The sequence below is a fragment of the Sardina pilchardus genome, chromosome 20 (assembly GCF_963854185.1).
Source record: "Sardina pilchardus chromosome 20, fSarPil1.1, whole genome shotgun sequence".
In the NCBI taxonomy this organism is placed as follows: Eukaryota; Metazoa; Chordata; class Actinopteri; order Clupeiformes; family Clupeidae; genus Sardina; species Sardina pilchardus.
The window spans coordinates 1,005,939-1,024,938 of NC_085013.1; the positions used below are offsets into that span (position 1 = coordinate 1,005,939).

Below are 19,000 nucleotides of genomic sequence, written 5' to 3' on the forward strand. Positions count from 1 at the left end.
CACACATGCAAAGTGAACTGTTCACGTTCATAGTTCACCATTTTTAATTTTGAACTAGTTCAAATTCAGTTCATTTGAATGAAAATCTGTTTCTGACGGAATATAGGCTACAGCCACCTGTTGTTCTCATCTAATTGAGAATGTCCGTAAATTGGGCTTTATTTCGCTGGGCAGATACATTTCTTTTAGGTCTATGGCAGATACCGACGCCTAATAAATGCGGCCGCGCATTTATTAATAATTAATAATAAATGCGTCAGCTGTGCATGCCTGACGGCAGAAGAGTGTAGTTTTTACACCGGGGGTATGGAGGAGGCTGCCTTGCTGCATTACCTTACCAGATGGATCAGTGACATACTGTAGGGCTCTTTGAACACGTTATGCATCCCTCTATCATCACTGACAAGTGCAGAATCTTTCCGCGATTGCATTCATATAGGCCTAGCAGCGGTTCTGTGTACAATGCATCATGCGTAACGTGATCATGGGTAATGTAGTAAGGTAGTGCAAAGCTGTAGTTTAGGAGTGGCGCCCGTGGGCAGTGAGTGTGACAACGACATACTGTTTCTGAATTGCCAGCAGATAGTGTCACTCGACTTCTCAGGACAAAATAAATTCTGTAACGTTTAATTGGACATCAACAGTGACGTTCGTCGTTCATTTCCCAAAATCTGAGCGAATTCACGTTCAAATTCATTATTTACAAATGTGTTGCGTTCAGTTCAGCGTTCACAGAAAAATGAGCGTGTTCAATGAACACGTTCTTTTGAACTCGTTCATGCACAACACTGGTGTGTGTGTGTGTGTGTGTGTGTCTGTGTCTGTGTCTGTGTCTGTGTGTGTGTCTATGTTTATGTCTATCTACGCATTTAAATGCTTACATGTTTTAATGTATGTGTGTTCAGACTTTGGCAAAACTAAGCATTTGTTGCAGGTTCCAATAGCTCAGACTTCTAGATGTACTGTATGTGTACCAAACTGTCACATTTGCAGATGTCCAAAGTATTGACTCCTGTGTACTCCAGCATGAGTCCTGCATCAGTCTCACGTCAGGAGTCCGTGTCCATCTCCCCGTGTCTCCCTGCATGTCTCAGGTGGTGACGTACCTGGCCGGCTGTGGTCTGCAGAGCTGCCCCATCCTGCTGGCCAAGGGCTACCCCGACATTGGCTGGAACCCTATCGAGGGGGAGCGCTACCTCTCTTTCCTCCGATTCGCTGTGTTTGTAAATGGTACATACCGATAAACAGAACAGCTCCACACACACTGATAAGCACAAACATACCTCTTCTCAGACAGATAAACATATACGCAGCGTGGATGGAATGGCCTTAAGATAACACTTAAGAGCATTTGAAGGACAGCTCCATGCAAGAGTATTTTTTCCTTACTATTATGAGGACAAATTGGTAGTGTAAGGAATACTGATACTATACTGATACTGATATGTGTGTGTGTGTGTGTGTGTGTGTGTGTGTGTGTGTGTGTGTGTGTGTGTGTGTGTGTGTGTGTCTGTGTGTGTGTGTGTGTGTGTGTGTGTGTGTGTGTGTGTGTCTCCCCAGGAGAGAGCGTGGAGGAGAACTCCAGTGTGGTTGTGAAGCTGCTGATTCGCCGGCCGGAGTGTTTTGGCCCAGCGCTGAGAGGGGAGGGGGGGAACGGGCTGCTGGCGGCCATGAAGGAGGCCATAAAGATCTCGGAGAGCCCGGCGCTGGACCTGCCCAGTGCTGCCCAGGGCATCAGCTCTGACGCGTAAGAGCACCCCCATAAAGACACAGCAGCTCCGGCCCCAGCCACTCTTCAGCTCTCTCTAGCCCTCCTTTTCTCTCTCTCCTCTTATCTCCTCCCTACAGTCTCTCTAGCCCTCCTTTTCTCTTTCTACTCTTATCTCTTCCCTACAGTTTCTCTGTCTCTCTCTCACTGCCCATGCGTCTCTCTCTCTCTTTTGTGATCTCCCTCTGTCTTCTTCTCTACCCTCCCTGACTTTTCTTTCTTTCTCTACACCCATGTTGTGCTCCCTCCTTTTGTCCTTGTCTTTATTTTTCAGCGTCCGTCATTTCAAGAGTTTTCATATCACATCTCACCTCATCACAGCTGTTCTGTGTAGTTCTCTCTCTTCCCTTGTCTGTCCCTCTGTGCCTGTCTGTCTATCTTTCACTAATGACACTAATCATCTCATCTCTCATCTCTCTCCTGACTGAGGGCTCACATGTGTGTGTGTGTGTGTGTGTGTGTGTGTGTGTGTGTGTGTGTGTGTGTGTGTGTGTGTGTGTGTGTGTGTGTGTGTGTGTGTGTGTGTGTGTGTGTGTTCCAGGTCGACTGAGGATGATGAGGAGGAAGAGGTGGTGCACATGGGCAATGCCATCATGTCTTTCTACTCGGCCCTCATTGACCTGCTGGGGCGCTGTGCACCAGAGATGCACGTGAGTCTCACCAGCACACTCACTCTCTCTCTCTCTCTCTCTCTCTCTCTCTCTCTCTCTCTCTCTCTCTCCCTCTCTCTCTCTCTCTCTCTCTCTCACACACACACACACACACACACACACACACACACACACACACACACACACACTGAAAATTAGTCCTATAACTGATGATGTCAGATTTTCCATCTAATCTCATTTCTGATTGGTGTGTGCAATCAACACCTTCACAGTCGACTTGTCAATTTTAATGGAAGTATAAATTGATTAATTAAGCTTGGATAAATATTTTTGTCATTAATTGAATTAGCTAATCAATAATTGTGTTTATGAATACGTCTACTACAGCTCATTAACAAGGGCAAAGGTGAAGCCCTGAGGATCCGTGCCATCCTTCGATCGCTGGTGCCCACCGAAGACTTGGTTGGCATCATCAGCATACCCCTCAAGATGCCTATTATAAACAAAGGTTGGTTGGGAGCCAACTTGATTCTGTATCATTCATGCTCATGCACAGAGCCTTGTAATCAAGTTCATGTCAAACAGTAGTTCATCGCTGCAGTATATGGCTAAAAACTAGCATGATTGGAGTTTTCTTACATAAATCAAGTGTATGATGCTGAAGTTAACTCTAAACTGTAAACCTGCTTGCTAACCGTGGCTTAGTGCTTGCTTAGTCATGTACTGTAGAGCAGGATTCCAAAAGCATTGCTGTGCTTTGTAACCATCAGAGCTCAAATAGAAGTGGATTCCCTTAGTGTCTGTATCCAGTACAGTGTTCTCACTCACACCAGTGGCTGCAGGAGGCACTACGGGTGCTTGTGCTTGTGCTGGTGGGCTCTCTGGAGTGTAGCCTGTTGGTGCAGTGCTGTGAGCTATAGGCTGTGGGGTGCCTCTCTGCTGCAGTGCTCACCGTCACACTCACTGCAACGCTCCATCTGTGCTAAGCTCTTCTCCTTCACCACCACATGCTGCTTGTTACCTGGGCAAGGATATTACAGGAGGGGGAGGTGCTATCTTAGCTGTTTTCCCATAGACAAAGAGGTAATGGCTGACTAGCTTTTCTCCCAAAGGTGGGAATCTGCCTTATCAGAAGATCTCTGACCTGTGTCCTGTTTGTGACTCACCCACACAGCCTGTCCTCAGTACCTTAGCAACTCACTTGGGTCAGACAAGGTCTCTGTAAACTCAGCTTCTTTGCATTCAGGGCCAGATGTACTAATGTTTTGCACCCATTTCAGGCGTTACATGCGCGTATAAACATGGGGAGGATATGTACAAAACAGCCGCAATGAGAGAAACGCGCAGACTGCCTGCCCTGGGAGATGAGAATGGCTATTTGCGCTTTTCCGTGTCATGCATATTAATTCCTGGGCGGATCAGCTGAAAATGGGTGTAACGCGCAAGTACAGGGGAGGAGAGGTGCTAATAGCAATTGGTTAAATATTCCGCCAGATGTATGAAAACAGCACATGTCTATTTTGCGATGAAAAAGTGTAATCCAAATTGCGGTTGACTGCGTCTCTTAGAACAACTTTTAGAGACAGCTGAATCAGTATTCAGAGCATCAGTTTTCTTCATTGTACTATGTCAAAAGCAACCTTAACTTTCGTTTGCCTCTCTAATATCGTATTGTCTCTTTTACGACATAGCCCGCACCTCTCAATCTGTTAGACTAGTATTAAGTCATAGCCCTAGTCTACGTGCAGTAAATAGTTCAAGTATTTTTTTTTAAAGTGGATTAGTAGAACTACTAGGCCTACTCTGTCTGTCGCTGTTTGTTGACATCTTTGTATCATGTAAGATAGCTAAACTTTGATTCTTTTTAATGTTGCAATATTCAACTGCGATTGTGGTTCAGCTCTGCACACGCAATTGGCGTTGTAGAGGGGGCGGGGACGGGCGGTGAAGAATGCTGTTAACGTAATGACGTTTTTTTTATTTTGATTTGATTTTTTAATGACCACACAGCCAGGCTGGTGGAATTTGTTTTTAGTACAGATCTTGGTACAGGTTCCAACATTGGGCTACATACAGACACATTCATACATGATACATACAACATAGATACATAAATACATAAATACGTGGGGGTCATCCTAATCCTTCACAGTCCTCATCGTTTGTTTGGTGTTCAGAAAGTGTATTGCTGTGGGAATGAAACTGGTTTTGAAGCGGGTGGTTCTGGAGGGGATTGTTCTGTAACGCCTCCCAGACGGAAGTAGCTGGAAGGCGTAGTGTGCAGGGTGGGTGAAGTAGCTGGAAGGCGTAGTGTGCAGGGTGGGTGATGTCAAGGTGATCTTGTGTGCCCTGCGTAGTTACAGCTTAGTAAATTCCACGCAATATAGTAAAGCACAGCGTTCGCATTCTGCGCATACGAAAACTCGGTGTTAGCGCTGTCTTAGTACCAGTGGCGGTTCTAGGATTTTTCTGTAACAGGGGCCATTAAGGGGCCAGATGTTACATTCAGGGGCCGAGTACAGGGTACATCCAAGCACAGAAAATCATTTATTCAGTTCAAGTTTTCTCATTTATTTATGCTGTGCGTAAAGGACACAATGCATAGAACTCATTGAATGCAACACACCACACGCACATACTCTTACCCTTATACTCTTATTTATACTATGCATAAAGGGTACACTGCATACAACAATGCATAGACCACACACACACACACACACACACACACACACACACACACACACACACACACACACACACACACACACACACACACACACACACACACACACACATTACTACAGCAATACTGCCAAGCCTGAAAAGCTCATGGAACATCTCTTTGAAAGACTCCAGAAAAGCCACAAACTCAAGGAGTGTGGTCACTTTTTTCTATCCTATCCAGCACTCTCTTGATCTGATACACATACTCTTACCCTTATACTCTTATCTATAGGCTACTATGCATAAAGGGTACACTGCATACAACAATAGACACCCCCCCACACACACACACATTACAGCAAGCCTGAAAAGCTCATGGAACATCTCTTTGAAAGACTCCAGAAAAGCAACAAACTCAAGGAGTGTGGTCACTTTTTTCTATCCTATCCAGCACTCTCTTGATCTGATACACATAGGCTACTCTTACCCTTATAGGCTACTTATTTATTTGCTGCAACTGAGCAGAGCAGCCACTCGTTTAATATGAGCCCTAAGCTGTTTTAAGGGCATTTTCACTACCTCTAGTTAGAAGCATTTATTCTGGTCATTGTAAGTGCCATTCACACATGCTACATATTGCTTTTTTCAGCACAGTCTAGGCTATCCAGATCTGCCACAATATCATGTATAAATACTTGCATTGATTTGATTTAGATTTTTAAATAATACAAATTTGAAAAGCGTACTATACAAATTCTTACATTTTGACGTGTAGGCTATCTCACCACAGCAAGCTGACAGCTCAACATGACTTGCATGGTTGTGTAGGCCTGACTGTCCTGAAAATGGCAATATAAGAACCATGATGGAGGTATACTTTGGGGCTGAGCAATTTACAGAAATATGTGGTGTGTGCCTTCCAGAAATAAATGGCAATTTTTATTTAGTGATGAAAAAATGACTTTCTCTCCATATTTGTGACACTAGCTGATCTCTCCATATTTGTGACACTAGCTGATCTGACATGACTTGTTTGCGATAGCACACATGACGTGCACAGATGATGATTCTCTATAATATTTGTTTTACTGCATTGCAATGAACACAGTAAAGGCAAAAACTGTTTATTTGACAAACAAATTTGGATGCAATATGAGTCTTGAATTGGATACCATACAGGAGTTTGCTAGGATCTCAAAACCGTGTTATGAACGTGACTTGTCAAAGAGAAACACATGATAACATTGGATTATGAACATAGGCTATTATGCCACACAAAAACACGAGGTAAGTGGAGCTAAATGAAGTTATTATTTTGCTGTCACTTCGTCTGTTTTATGGCCTAGAAGGTTGTATTTGGTATCTGTGGATAGCTCTAGCTCTCCTCTTTCATCTGACATATGCGTGCCATATCTTTTTGATAGCGGTTTCACGAGGAAATCAAACGAGAGTAAAGGTAGCCAAAGCTATATGACATTACTATTTGTTTGTCACTTCGTCTGATTTTATAATACGAAATGATCGATGTATTTGGTATCAATGCAAAGCTCTGCTTCTCCTCTTTCATTTGATATGCGTGTCATGTCTGTGCGATGCGTGGTCCGCGAGTAATTCAAGCGAGAGTTCTGGATGCGCCGGTGAACGCAGAGCAATATAGACTGTAAATATGATATACTTTGATTTAACTTCATGATTTTATTTTATTTTCATACTTGATCGTACAGACAAGTGCCTAGTATCGTTGGAAAGCCCCGGTTCTGCTCTTTCCTGCAATATCAGTCTCATCTCGCTGTGACTAATAATAGCGGAGCAATGTAACAAAGAAAATGTGTGCGTTTTTAATGTGTGCGTTAAAAAGACTCCGGTTGCTCTTTCATCGGCGATTAATGGAACAGGGGCACTTCGGGGGCCAATCAGATTTCAGTAGGGGCCAGGGCCCCTGTGGCCCCGCCCCTAGAACCGCCCCTGCTTAGTACATCTGGCCCTCAGTGTATTCCGATTAAGTTCTACATATTCAATGGACAGATGATCAGAGGAATGGCACACAAGAATAATGAGGCCTGAGGTAGTTGGACATTGCCTTGACATTTCACCTATTTAAAAACCTTTGAACCCAGAGTGCCTCATGTGTTTATATTCAGCACAAACTCAGCACTAGTAGAGACGGCCTTCAATATGCTGTTAGCGTGAGGAGTAAGGACAGGTGAAGCTGCTGTGTGCTGTGGAGTGAGGACAGGTGAAGCTGCTGTGTGCTGTTGTGTGAGGACAGGTGAAGCTCCTGTGTGCTGTGGAGTGAGGACAGGTGAAGCTCCTGTGTGCTGTTGTGTGAGGACAGGTGAAGGTCCTGTGTGCTGTTGTGTGAGGACAGGTGAAGCTCCTGTGTGCTGTTGTGTGAGGACAGGTGAGACTCCTGTGTGCTGTTGTGTGAGGACAGGTGAAGCTCCTGTGTGCTGTTGTGTGAGGACAGGTGAAGCTCCTGTTGTGTGAGGACAGGTGAAGCTCCTGTTGTGTGAGGACAGGTGAAGCTCCTGTTGTGTGAGGACAGGTGAAGCTCCTGTGTGCTGTTGTGTGAGGACAGGTGAAGCTCCTGTGTGCTGTGGAGTGAGGACAGCTGAGACTCCTGTGTGCTGTGGAGTGAGGACAGCTGAGACTCCTGTGTGCTGTGGAGTGAGGACAGCTGAGACTCCTGTGTGCTGTGGAGTGAGGACAGGTGAAGCTCCTGTGTGCTGTTGTGTGAGGACAGGTGAAGCTCCTGTGTGCTGTGGAGTGAGGACAGCTGAGACTCCTGTGTGCTGTGGAGTGAGGACAGGTGAAGCTCCTGTGTGCTGTTGTGTGAGGACAGGTGAAGCTCCTGTGTGCTGTGGAGTGAGGACAGGTGAAGCTCCTGTGTGCTGTGGAGTGAGGACAGCTGAGACTCCTGTGTGCTGTGGAGTGAGGACAGCTGAGACTCCTGTGTGCTGTGGGCTGTGTCGGTGTCAGACTGCAGTCAGTCACATGGCCTACAGGCACCAGCACTGAGCCATTTTTTTGTGTGGAGAATTTCACACATATAATGTAAATGGGAGAAGGGGAAGTCAAATATTGAAGTGAAATTTTATTTTGAAACTGTAAGTGGATTGAAGAGCCAAAAAGTGACTACAAGTAGTTACATAGGCCTAAAATCCTTTATGCAAAGCTGTTGTATGCCCCTTTCCACATTCCACTGTTTATGCTGAATGTATTGTATGTGCATTCTGAATATACTGCATGCACTTCTCCGTATTGAATGTACTGCATGCATATACTCTGCATGTTGAAGATGAAAGTAAAAAGCCTCATCAACAGTCCAACAGTGGAACAGAGTCAGTGAAGGAAGAGGGACAGAGAGGGAAAGGCAAGAGAGGGAGAAATGGAAGAAGAGAGAGAGAGAATGATACATAACAGTAGACAGAGAGGAGGTGAGGGTGCTTTAAAAGAGGGACTTTAAAAGTTCTGCCCTTCCTACTTCTGTCTTTCACTCTTCTTGTATTCTAACATTCTATCTATCTATCTATCTATCTATCTATCGATCTATCTATCTGTTTATCTGTCCATCCATCCTGTTCTCTTTCAGATGGTACTGTGACAGAGCCAGACATGTCAGCCAGTTTCTGTCCGGATCACAAGGCACCAATGGTTCTGTTCCTGGACCGTGTGTACGGCATCGAGGACCAGGCCTTCCTGCTCCACCTGCTGGAGGTGGGCTTCCTGCCGGACCTACGCGCCTCTGCAACACTCGACACGGTGAGACACCTGACACAGTCTAGCGTACACACACACACACACACACACAGACACACATATAGAAATGCAGAGATGGATTACACTACCACCACCCCTGACATGCACACACAGAAAAGCACATAAATGAATAACACTGACATGCATACATAAAGCACACAGACACATACACATCATCAAAGATACCTGTACATCTCAGGCACATGTCACCAAGTGTAAACACTGCACTAGCTGGCTGGAGTGGGAGATACAGTACAGCTCTCCTCTCTGCCCTCATCTGCATTCCCTATGAGGAACTCCTCTCCTCCTCTCTGGAAGATGCTCCCTTTCTCCTCTGGCCACATTACTTTGTGTCAGCACACTTTGGCTGTCCCAGCGTAATTACTGAACAAATGCCACCAGCCTGTCCCCTCTTAACCTGTGCAGCGCCTCCATGTAGCTGAGCTAGCGTCACCCCACAGCAGCTGAAGAAGCCCCAGACGCTGGATGATCATTCCCCTGCCCTGCGTCTTGCCAGGACACAAGAAGAATTACTCTGCAATAGGGTGTGAGATGCCAACAAACAGCAGACGAAAACACTACTAAACCAGAAGAGTGTGCTCCACAATAGAAGCAACAGCAAAAGGCAACAGCACACCAGAGAAACAAACAGCGGTGGAAAGTGGGCAGTAATCAGGGTGTCAGTTCTCACCACTCTGCCCTGAATGTCTCAGTACGTGTTTCTGAGGCCTGGAGCTTTAGACTGCTAGTGTTGTCTAGTGTTTCACTTCAGTGAGGAGAGACACTGCTCAGGTAAACAGAGTGGGTATGGAATCAGACTGATTTTGGCTTCTATTGATTTAGGCAGTGACTCATTCATAGCAGTAATCTGCCTGAGAACCCCATTAGTCTAGTCTGCCTGGTGGTGGAGTTATTTTGGGAGAGGGTTACCTGGGTGATCCCCTTTGACAATCAAGAGCCCGAGTGTTTCCTGCTTTCCCCCCGCTTGCTTTTCGCCTGGCTTTTTTCTTTTTTTCTGTTTCTTTCTTTCTTTTTGGACTTGGGCGACTGTGTGCAGCGTTGGTGCTCAGTGTTAATGTGCGGAGGGCTAAGAATAGGCCTTAATCCCACAGCTGCCACCATGTTCCCAGGCAGACACGTCGTGCTGCTCAGCTCCATACTGCGCTGCGCTTTGATCCGCCAGTGAGGGGTGTGAGGGGATCATGCACTGAGGCCCTAATCCAGCAGTTAGCAGAGAAAGTTGGACGGATTCACGTGAAATAGGAGACAGGGCGCGGGGGCAATATCTGAGCCGTCGCAGCTTTAGGAGATGATGCTACCTCGCTGTGTGTGTGTGTACGTGCTTGTGTGTGCATTTGAGTATGTGTGTGTGCAAGAGAGATGAGTATGAATGTGAGAGTCTGTGTGTGTGTGTGTGTGTGTGTGTGTGTGTACGTGTGAGAGAGATGAGTATGAATGTGTGTGTGTGTGTGTGTGTGTGTGTGTGTGTATACGTGCGTGCCTGTGTGATTAGGTCTCTGTGTTTATGAACGTACCCAACTCTCTCTTTGATTTGCCAGTGATGTGGCGGCAGCCCTTGACCCTTGGTCTCAGTTGTGGCTCTGCAGCTCTCTAAAGATAACCATGACTTAGTGCTGTCTCACTGTCACCGCAGCAGCTCACAGCAGTAGCCCAACAATCCCACTCCTTCTTAAAGCCACCCATTGACAAATTAGCATAGCAACTTTGGCCTTTCCACTCAAGCCTTCGCTCAGCACACCCGACCCCCTGCTCAACACTCACGAGGGATGTCACACGCAGGCATTTCACACACTCTGAGACCTGAAACATGTACACCCTCTCACTGTAAACTTGTGAGGGATTCTGAGTATTTGGGGAACGATGGTTGCCTTACTGTAGGAATGTGTGTGAGGTGTGGGATTGTGCAGATACTTCAGAGGGAAGTTTTGCTGAATTGGAATCAGCTCTACACAAACAAGCACACTGAATCTGTTTCTATGGTGACAGCATGCATCCTGACTTATCTGTGCGCCTGTGTCTAACACAGCTGCAAACAACTCAACTTTCAATACTCCCAGCGCACCTGATGTCAGAATTTAGCTTCATCAACCTTCAAACTATTGTGATGACTATCTGGCTTTTGTGCTAATCACAGCAATGACATTTGTCTTAACACTGATACTGGCAAGGCATCTGTCCTGGTATTACTTGACCTCAGTGCAGCATTTGATACAGTACAGTTGACCACTGTACTGTATACTACTGCATCAACTGGAGCAATGAGTTGGGCTTTCAGGTGTTGAATTGGCTAAAATCCTACCTACAAGACAGAAGTTACTTTGTTGCTATAGGAAACTGCTCCTCAACACCACTTGAGGTGTCCCTCAGGGATTCATCCTAGACCCATTATTGTTTAATCTCTACATTCTCCCACTCGGCCATATTGTCAGGAACAACTCAATGTGTTATCATAGCTATGCAGATGACACTCAAATCTACCTTTCTCTGTCCCCCAATGATTATGCGCCTCTGGACTCTCTCTATCAGTGTCTCGGCCAGGTTAACACCTGGATGTCACAAATGGATCCAGGTCCTGGATCCTGTATGTCCTGGATGTCAGTTAAACACTGACAAAACTGAAGTGATTTTATTTGGGAGTGAGGATCAAAGATCTAAGATTACCACCATACTTGACCAAAAAGGAATCTTGGTATCATCATTGACAATTACTTGAATTTCTACAATCATGTGAAATCAAGATAGATTATTGTAATGCCCTTTTCACTGGTCTCTCTAAGAAGACTATAAAGCAGCTACAAACCATACAAAATGCAGCTGCTGGGGTGTTAACCAAAGCAAAAGAAATGAGCACATTACCCCAATCATTAGGTCCCTACATTGGATTCCTGTTAGTTACATAATGGATTTTTAAATCATTATTTCTTGTTTTTAAAGCACTAAATGGCATTGGACCAACCTACATATCTGACCTGATCTTCTTCAGTCTTTAGTGTCTATGCAGCTAGACTCTGGAGCCAACTACCAGAAGAGATTTAAAAAAAAAAAAAAACACTGACAATCTCCATTTTGAAGTCCAAACTTAAGACGCTCTTCTGTGAAGCATACTGTTAAAATAGTTTTTATTTATTTCTTTAATTTATCAATTGCAATTTATCTTTGACCTTTTACCTTATTTCAATGGGTGATTGTTATGTTACATGAGTTACATTTAATGCATGATTTTATTGAAGGACTTTTAATTGGTGGTATGGACTTTGTATGATTTTATTGATGGTCTTTTATTATTTGTTGGTAAGCATTTATGCCTCCTCATTGTCTGTGTTTTCTTCAGTTGTACTGTTCTCTCATTTTTCTGTGAAACACATGAAATGCCTGGTGGAAGATATGCGCTATACACATAAAACTGCCTTGTCTTGCCTTGCCTAACTGTGTGTGTGTGTGTGTGTGTGTGTGTGTGTGTGTGTGTGTGTGTGTGTGTGTGTGTGTGTGTGTGTGTGTGTGTGTGTGTGTGTGTGTATGCATATGCTTGTGTGTGTGAGTGTGTGTGTGTATATGTGTGTGTGTGTGTGCATACGCCTGTATGCATGTTTGTGTGTGTATGTATGTGTATGCATATGCCTGTTTGTGTGTGTGTGTGTGTGTGTGTGTGTAACATAGGACACCCTGCGCACCACTGAGACGGCCCTGGCCATGAACCGGTACATTGGCTCGGCCATGCTGCCCCTGCTGACCCGCTGTGCGCCCCACTTTGCGGGCACTGAGCACCACGCCGCCCTCATCGACTCCACCCTGCACACCATCTACCGCCTCTCCAAGGGCCGCTCCCTCACCAAGGCCCAGAGGGACGCCATCGAGGAGTGCCTGCTGGCCATCTGCAAGTGAGTGGCACACACACACACACACACACACACACACACACACACACACACACATACACTCACTCAGTGTACTGGTTATCTAAAAGTGTGCTAGACAACCACACACATAGTTTTACTGGCAATCTGCAAATGAGAGACACATGCACACACCCTAATGGTGTTTCTTCTACTACACACACACACACACACACACACACACACAGACACACACAGACACACACACACACACACACACACACACACACACACACACACACACACACACACACACACACACAGACGCATGCAGACTCAGACACATAGCCTCTCTGTCTCTCATACATAGATACTCTTACTCAAACCCAGCTGATGCAGCTGTTTTCACTGCAGCTGTTTTGCTGATTTGGACAATCCTCCTGGTGCACCCATAGAAGCCTTGGCCTTGGCTGCCACTGGGCTTTTAACTCGGTCAAATTAGAGGATGGAGCGCACACACACACACACACACACACACACACACCTGTAAGGGCCATTGGTTCCTGCTGAACATCATGGCCCAGCACCAACCAAGACACTACATTCCTGCTCTGTGCTCTTGCAGAAACTTTCACTAAGACCCATTCAAATATAACGTATTTATGTAAAGTATCTATGGCATTGTGGTGGTCGTATGTGGTGCACACACTGACAGTGTGCCTACGGCAACAATTAGCTTCCACCACTAGAATCACTGAAAATGGCTCCAGATGTGATGGCAGCATGTATGTTCCATCAACTCAAACTCTTTTAACACTACACAAACAGAGCGCTTCAGTTGTGGACCTGGTGTAGCTTGGTTGTTAGAATCACAGGCAAGTGATTGCTAAGTTAAGTCAAGTTAAGCCCTTCTTTTTGCTGAGAGAAATATAAATACAGGGGCCTATTCTGGATACTCGTGTGTGCTGTAAGTTTCCTATTTCTCTGTAGTTTATGTTAGGCAAAGCCATTGTATCCATAGCTGTATGGAAGTGATGAACAAACAAATAAAGTTGATGTAAGAGGTCTGACAGATAACGACAGGCTTTAAAACCACTCATCAAATGTGGAAGAGTTTGTAGATCATTCTAGAGTGTCTAAAATAAAAAACAGTAAACCTGATATGGTTGTTCTGCCTTGACTGTGTGAGTCATCAGTATGTGTGTTTGTCTATGTATGTATATTGTGTGTGTGTGTGTGTGTGTGTGTGTGTGTGTGTGTGTGTGTGTACAGATACCTGAGGCCCTCTATGCTGCAGCAGCTGTTGAGGCGTCTGGTGTTTGACGTGCCACTGCTGACGGAATACTGCAAGATGCCTCTCAAGGTGAGTGCTAGTGTGTGCCACACACACACACACACACACACTTCTCAAACCCAATGTATTTATAACACTGGAACTGCTCTTCAAGAAGTGTTTGTCATTAATTGCCGTTGTTCCCTAGCCACTGTTATATATTTAGTCTTGGGCAACTAACTGGCTGAAGTCTTTAAACGTCCAAAGATATGGTTTCTGCAGAGCCCCCATCTTCCTCCCTTGCTGGCTGATCCACTCCCATCCCCTCCATCTGGAGTGAGCTAGCCAGATGTTCAACTCTGTATCAGTCTTTCAGTCTCTCTCCCCTTACTCTCTCTCCCACTGAACCACCCCCATAATGCTTTGGAGCTGTAATGTCTTAGCACAGCTCAAATGATTACCCATCCACTTTGTCATACAGCCACTCCTCCAACAAATAAACCTCCTCTTGATCCATGCCAACCCATGTGATTACCATGGACCCTCCCCTCAACTCCTCTCACCTCCTCTCACCTCCTCTCACCTCCTCTTACTGTACCTCCTCTTACCTCTCATCTCTGTTATGGTTGATTACAGTCTGGGGGGAGGAGGTGAAACAGTTTGCATGTTGTTTGTGAGATGCAGGCCATTTGTCCTGGTTTGTCCCCAACCCTCTCTGCCTCTGTGCCTCTCTAATGACTCCGTGTGTTGAGGGCGGCCCCTGACAGCCCCTGCCGTTTTAGATGGGAGCAGTCAGGCTTGGGTGAAGGCGTGGTGGAACTTAATTAACTCGGCGTGTTGCACGCCGTGACCTGGGTGCTGCTGCTGTGTGTTGAGGCATTCAGTAGGAGGGGAGGAAGGAAAATGATTACTGTGTGTGTGTTTGTGTGTGTGTGTGTGTGTGTGTAGAAAGTAATGACGAGTGACTCAGGGGGAATGAGACATAAATACAACCCACAGGGCTGTTGTGGCTGGATTAGACTGACCTCCTGCGTTATGCTGCGTTGTGCTGTGCTGTGTTGTGCTCCACTACACTAGTTTGATTTGTGTGTGTGTGTGTGTGTGTTTGCATGTGTGTGTCTGTTTGTGTGTGTGTGTGTGTGTGTGTGTGTGTGTGTGTGTGTGTGTGTGTGTGTGTGTACTTTATACAACCACCCAGGCATATCCCTTTGGCATCAGAGCCCTCCAGGTGATCTTGTCTTTTAAGAGGTTTCTAATTCTAATCCAGTTCAGTGTTCCAATACTTCTCCAGACCTGTGTGAACCTGCTGCAGTTCTTTATTTTAGTTTATTTTTCTCCCAAGATCTGATCCTCTTCCAGAATGCAATGCTCTCAACCTTCAAGAATGCAATCTTGCTTTACTGTTACCCTACCATAGCACATTATTTACTTTTACTTCTAGAGCCTTCTGTCCCACCTCATAGTGCTTTATAGTGCTCACAGATCCCAAACTTGCTATCCTCCTTTCTTTCCTATCTCAGTAGGCTACTGTACCTCTAAATGTATCCAAAACGTGTTCCTACTCATCATAATAGCTTGGTGTGGTGATGTCCCCTAGAGTAAGACTGCACCTGCCTATGGTGCACACATTTCAATTTGAATCTCTTTCCATTAGTTGCTGACCAACCACTACGAGCAGAACTGGAAGTACTACTGCCTGCCGTCCGGGTCAGGAAACTACGGAATGGCTTCAGAAGAGGAGCTCCTGCTCACCAAAAAGATCTTCTGGGGCATCTTCGACTCACTCTCGCAGAAGGTGGGCCAACCAGATTCAGTCATTAGACATGGTTATTATTGCCTTTAGCCGTACTTTGACTTTTCTTGTAATTCCATTTAAAATGGTTCATGGCTTTATGGTGTAAAAATTAAAATGCTATTAGTCTTGATGTGTTCCTGAAGACAGACATCCTCAGCTTCGTTACAGCTACTATTGCATAAAAATATCTGTATCATTTCATAATTGCAAGCCCTGAAATTATAATCTAACAAATTGAAAATTCACATAATAAGCAATACAATGAAGTATGAAATATACACCAGCAGGCATATTGCTTTTGGGGTACATTATTTCTTCACTATTTCTTCAGAGATGAGTTACTGTATCATTGTACTTTGTTATCATTGTATCACTTATTGGGGTGTTAAAAACAGTAAACTGTGTATTGAAATGGCATCCCCTCCCTTTTGTTGGCCTGCCCTTTATTCACATACTCCCATCCACATTAGGCCTCCATTGAGAGCTGAGCATAACAGCTCTATACAAGCACTAAACTTGTGCTTGTCTCCCAACTCCCTCCACATCCTGCCCTTATCTGATTGAAGCCATCGATTTTCTTGTTTTTTTGTTTGTCAGTGCGCTGGCTTCCATTTTGAAGCGAAATGCCTTGACACAGCACATCTTGAGGGTTGAGCGTTAAACGACGCACATGAGAGAGAGTGGGGAGAGCCAAGGGGGTTGGGCGGGGGGGGGGGGGGGGGTCTGTAGCAGTAGTGGAGGTTTGGGTGGTGCTGGGGCTGCAGACATCAATATTTGAACAGCCCATTGATTTGAAGCACGCTGGGTTGGCTTGGTTGTGCGTTAAGAGCAATAGCTCACACTTCAGCTCACGCTTCAGCAGACGCACAACACGGTGCATCAGTGGAGGAGGTGGAAGAGTGGGAGGAGAGGGGGAGGAGGAAGAGTGGGAGGAGAGGGGAGGAGGAGAGGGATGCTGGAAATCACTTGGAAGGGAGCTGGGTGGTTGTACCAGTTGGAGGTACAACCACCCAGCTCCCTTCCAAGTGATTTCCCCATGTTTTAGCTCGCTATTTCTCACCCTTTTCTCACTAAATTCTCTCCTCACGCTCACTTCTCCTCTCTCTCTCCCTCTCTCTCTCTTTCTCTCTCTCTCACTCACACACACACACACACATATACTGTACACACACCCCCTTTCTTTCTCTTAGAAATAGCTACTTCACTTTCTCTCTCTCTTCACCCTTTCTTTCCTTTTATCCTTTCTTTTTCTGACTCCTTCACCTTTTTCTCTTTTCGTCTCCTTTCATATCTCTCAGCTTCCAGTACTGTACTGTTTTGGGCTTTTGGCTTTCTCTCTGTGTTGAGCAATTGCCAGTGTGTCCAGCCTGTGTCCAGCCTGCTTAGGACAGAAACGTATATCATGGAAGATGCTCTATTTACATGTGAAGTCTCTCCCCTCCCTATAGAAGTATGACCAGGATCTGTTTAAGATGGCCATGCCCTGCCTAAGTGCCATCGCCGGAGCCTTACCCCCTGACTACGTGGACTCGTCTCTGAGCAACACCAGCCTGGAGAAGACCTCGTCTGTAGACCAACAGGGCAACTTTGACCCCAAACCCATCAGCACCGCCAAGTACGTGTGCAGGAGGGAGGGAATGAGTGGAGAGAGAGAGAGAGAGAGAGAGAGAAAGAGAATGACTGAACAAAAAGACAATTATAGAGAATGAGAGCATATACAGTGACACAGAGAGACTTTTTTGAACTTGTTTACTTCATTGTGAATCATAGTTGAACATATGTGTTAAAGGGGAAACAAATTAATGTAAACATGATAATTGATGAAGCTAATATGTTGCTTTAGTTGATAGTTGACAGTTGACAGTGAGTGAAAATGTCACATGCACTGTTTTGTTAACCTGCCCTGTTCTCTCCAGCATCTCTATTCCAGAGAAACTGGAGTATGTTGCCAACAAATACGCTGAGCATTGTCACGACAAATGGTCTGCTGAGAAGGTAAGTCCACAAAAAGGACAGCACGCTGCCAAATGATTGTCCTTTTAAACACTCGGAAATGAACCAGAACAGTTTCAGCCAATATTATTCTTCCATTTATTATCCCAGTGCCCCCGCACCCTTAGTCAGCCGCTGTGGCTTTACAGTAGAGGGCTTTAACAGTAGAGGATGGCTCTCACCGTGTCCCTATTGGCAGCGCTCTCATCGGGTCTTCCCTCCTCTGTCCCTTGGCATGGCTACAGGTTCTGCTGGGATGGAAATATGGGGATGGCATCGACGAGAAAGCCAAGATTCATCACTTACTGAGGTCCTACAAATCCCTCACTGAGAAGGTATGAGGCAGGGGATTGCTAAAGGTTAATGTGGACGCAGTTGAAATGCTATAAAGCACTTCCCTCCCTGTGAACAAGCCAACTGCTCATATTCCGTTTCAGCCAATTAGATGGTAGAGTTTGCAAGACGACACACGTGAGTTGAAAGTGTGTCCATCTGTATGCATTTGTCAACAATGTATGGGAACAAAAATATGCCAAAAATGGATATAAATGATCGACGTGGTTCAATAGAGATGAATCCATGCTCTCCTCTGCCCACGACAAACAGATGTGTGAGTTGCTCCCCAGCCTCCCTCTGTTAATGTGTAAACGTGTAAATCAGTGTAATGTGTGTGTGTGTGTGTGTGTGTGTGTGTGCTCGTGTTAAGGAGAAGGAGATTTACCGCTGGCCTGTGCGAGAGTCTCTGAAGAGCATGCTGGCCATGGGCTGGAACATTGACCGCACCAAGGAGGGTGAGACAATGTCCCAGCAGAGTGAGAAACTCCGCAAGGCCTCACAGGTATGCACACCCTACATGCCAAAAGAAAGACCTGTCATTGGCCAGGGAGATGTTCATGCACCAATCCTAGAGTTCGGTATTAGTTGTGTTAGAGCTTAAAGAACTGTTACAAAGAAAATTATCTACAGTTTTATCTACATCTCCAAAACAAAACATTGACTATACTTTATATTGACAATCAAACAGGAATATAAAACGTTGTGCATAACATTTCATGTTATTTCATTTTAGTGGGATAATGTGTTCTTACTGCATACACATATGTTTACTGCTCCTATAATGTTACTGAATATCCATTATCTATTCTGTTTTTTTATAATATTACTGTTCATACACTGCACATATCTGCACATGTTGTCCAAACACTGTTCTTACTGCATATCCATATCTATTCTGCTCTTATAAGGCTACTGATAATACAGTATATTGTGCTTATCTATATT

The 19,000-nt window shown here is 45.2% G+C and overlaps 1 protein-coding gene across 1 annotated transcript in view; it reads left to right on the forward strand.

Moving 5' to 3' along the window:
• Positions 1-19,000, forward strand: part of LOC134067936 (ryanodine receptor 3-like) — a 172,133-nt gene that overhangs the window by 100,868 nt on the left and 52,265 nt on the right. Inside the window, exons 44-55 of the mRNA XM_062523424.1 lie at positions 1,095-1,230; positions 1,561-1,747; positions 2,310-2,418; positions 2,767-2,887; positions 8,639-8,808; positions 12,484-12,704; positions 13,932-14,022; positions 15,587-15,727; positions 17,176-17,342; positions 17,644-17,722; positions 17,965-18,054; positions 18,426-18,557. Coding sequence (XP_062379408.1) covers positions 1,095-1,230; positions 1,561-1,747; positions 2,310-2,418; positions 2,767-2,887; positions 8,639-8,808; positions 12,484-12,704; positions 13,932-14,022; positions 15,587-15,727; positions 17,176-17,342; positions 17,644-17,722; positions 17,965-18,054; positions 18,426-18,557 — 1,644 coding nt within the window. The remainder of the gene's footprint in view (positions 1-1,094; positions 1,231-1,560; positions 1,748-2,309; positions 2,419-2,766; positions 2,888-8,638; positions 8,809-12,483; positions 12,705-13,931; positions 14,023-15,586; positions 15,728-17,175; positions 17,343-17,643; positions 17,723-17,964; positions 18,055-18,425; positions 18,558-19,000) is intronic.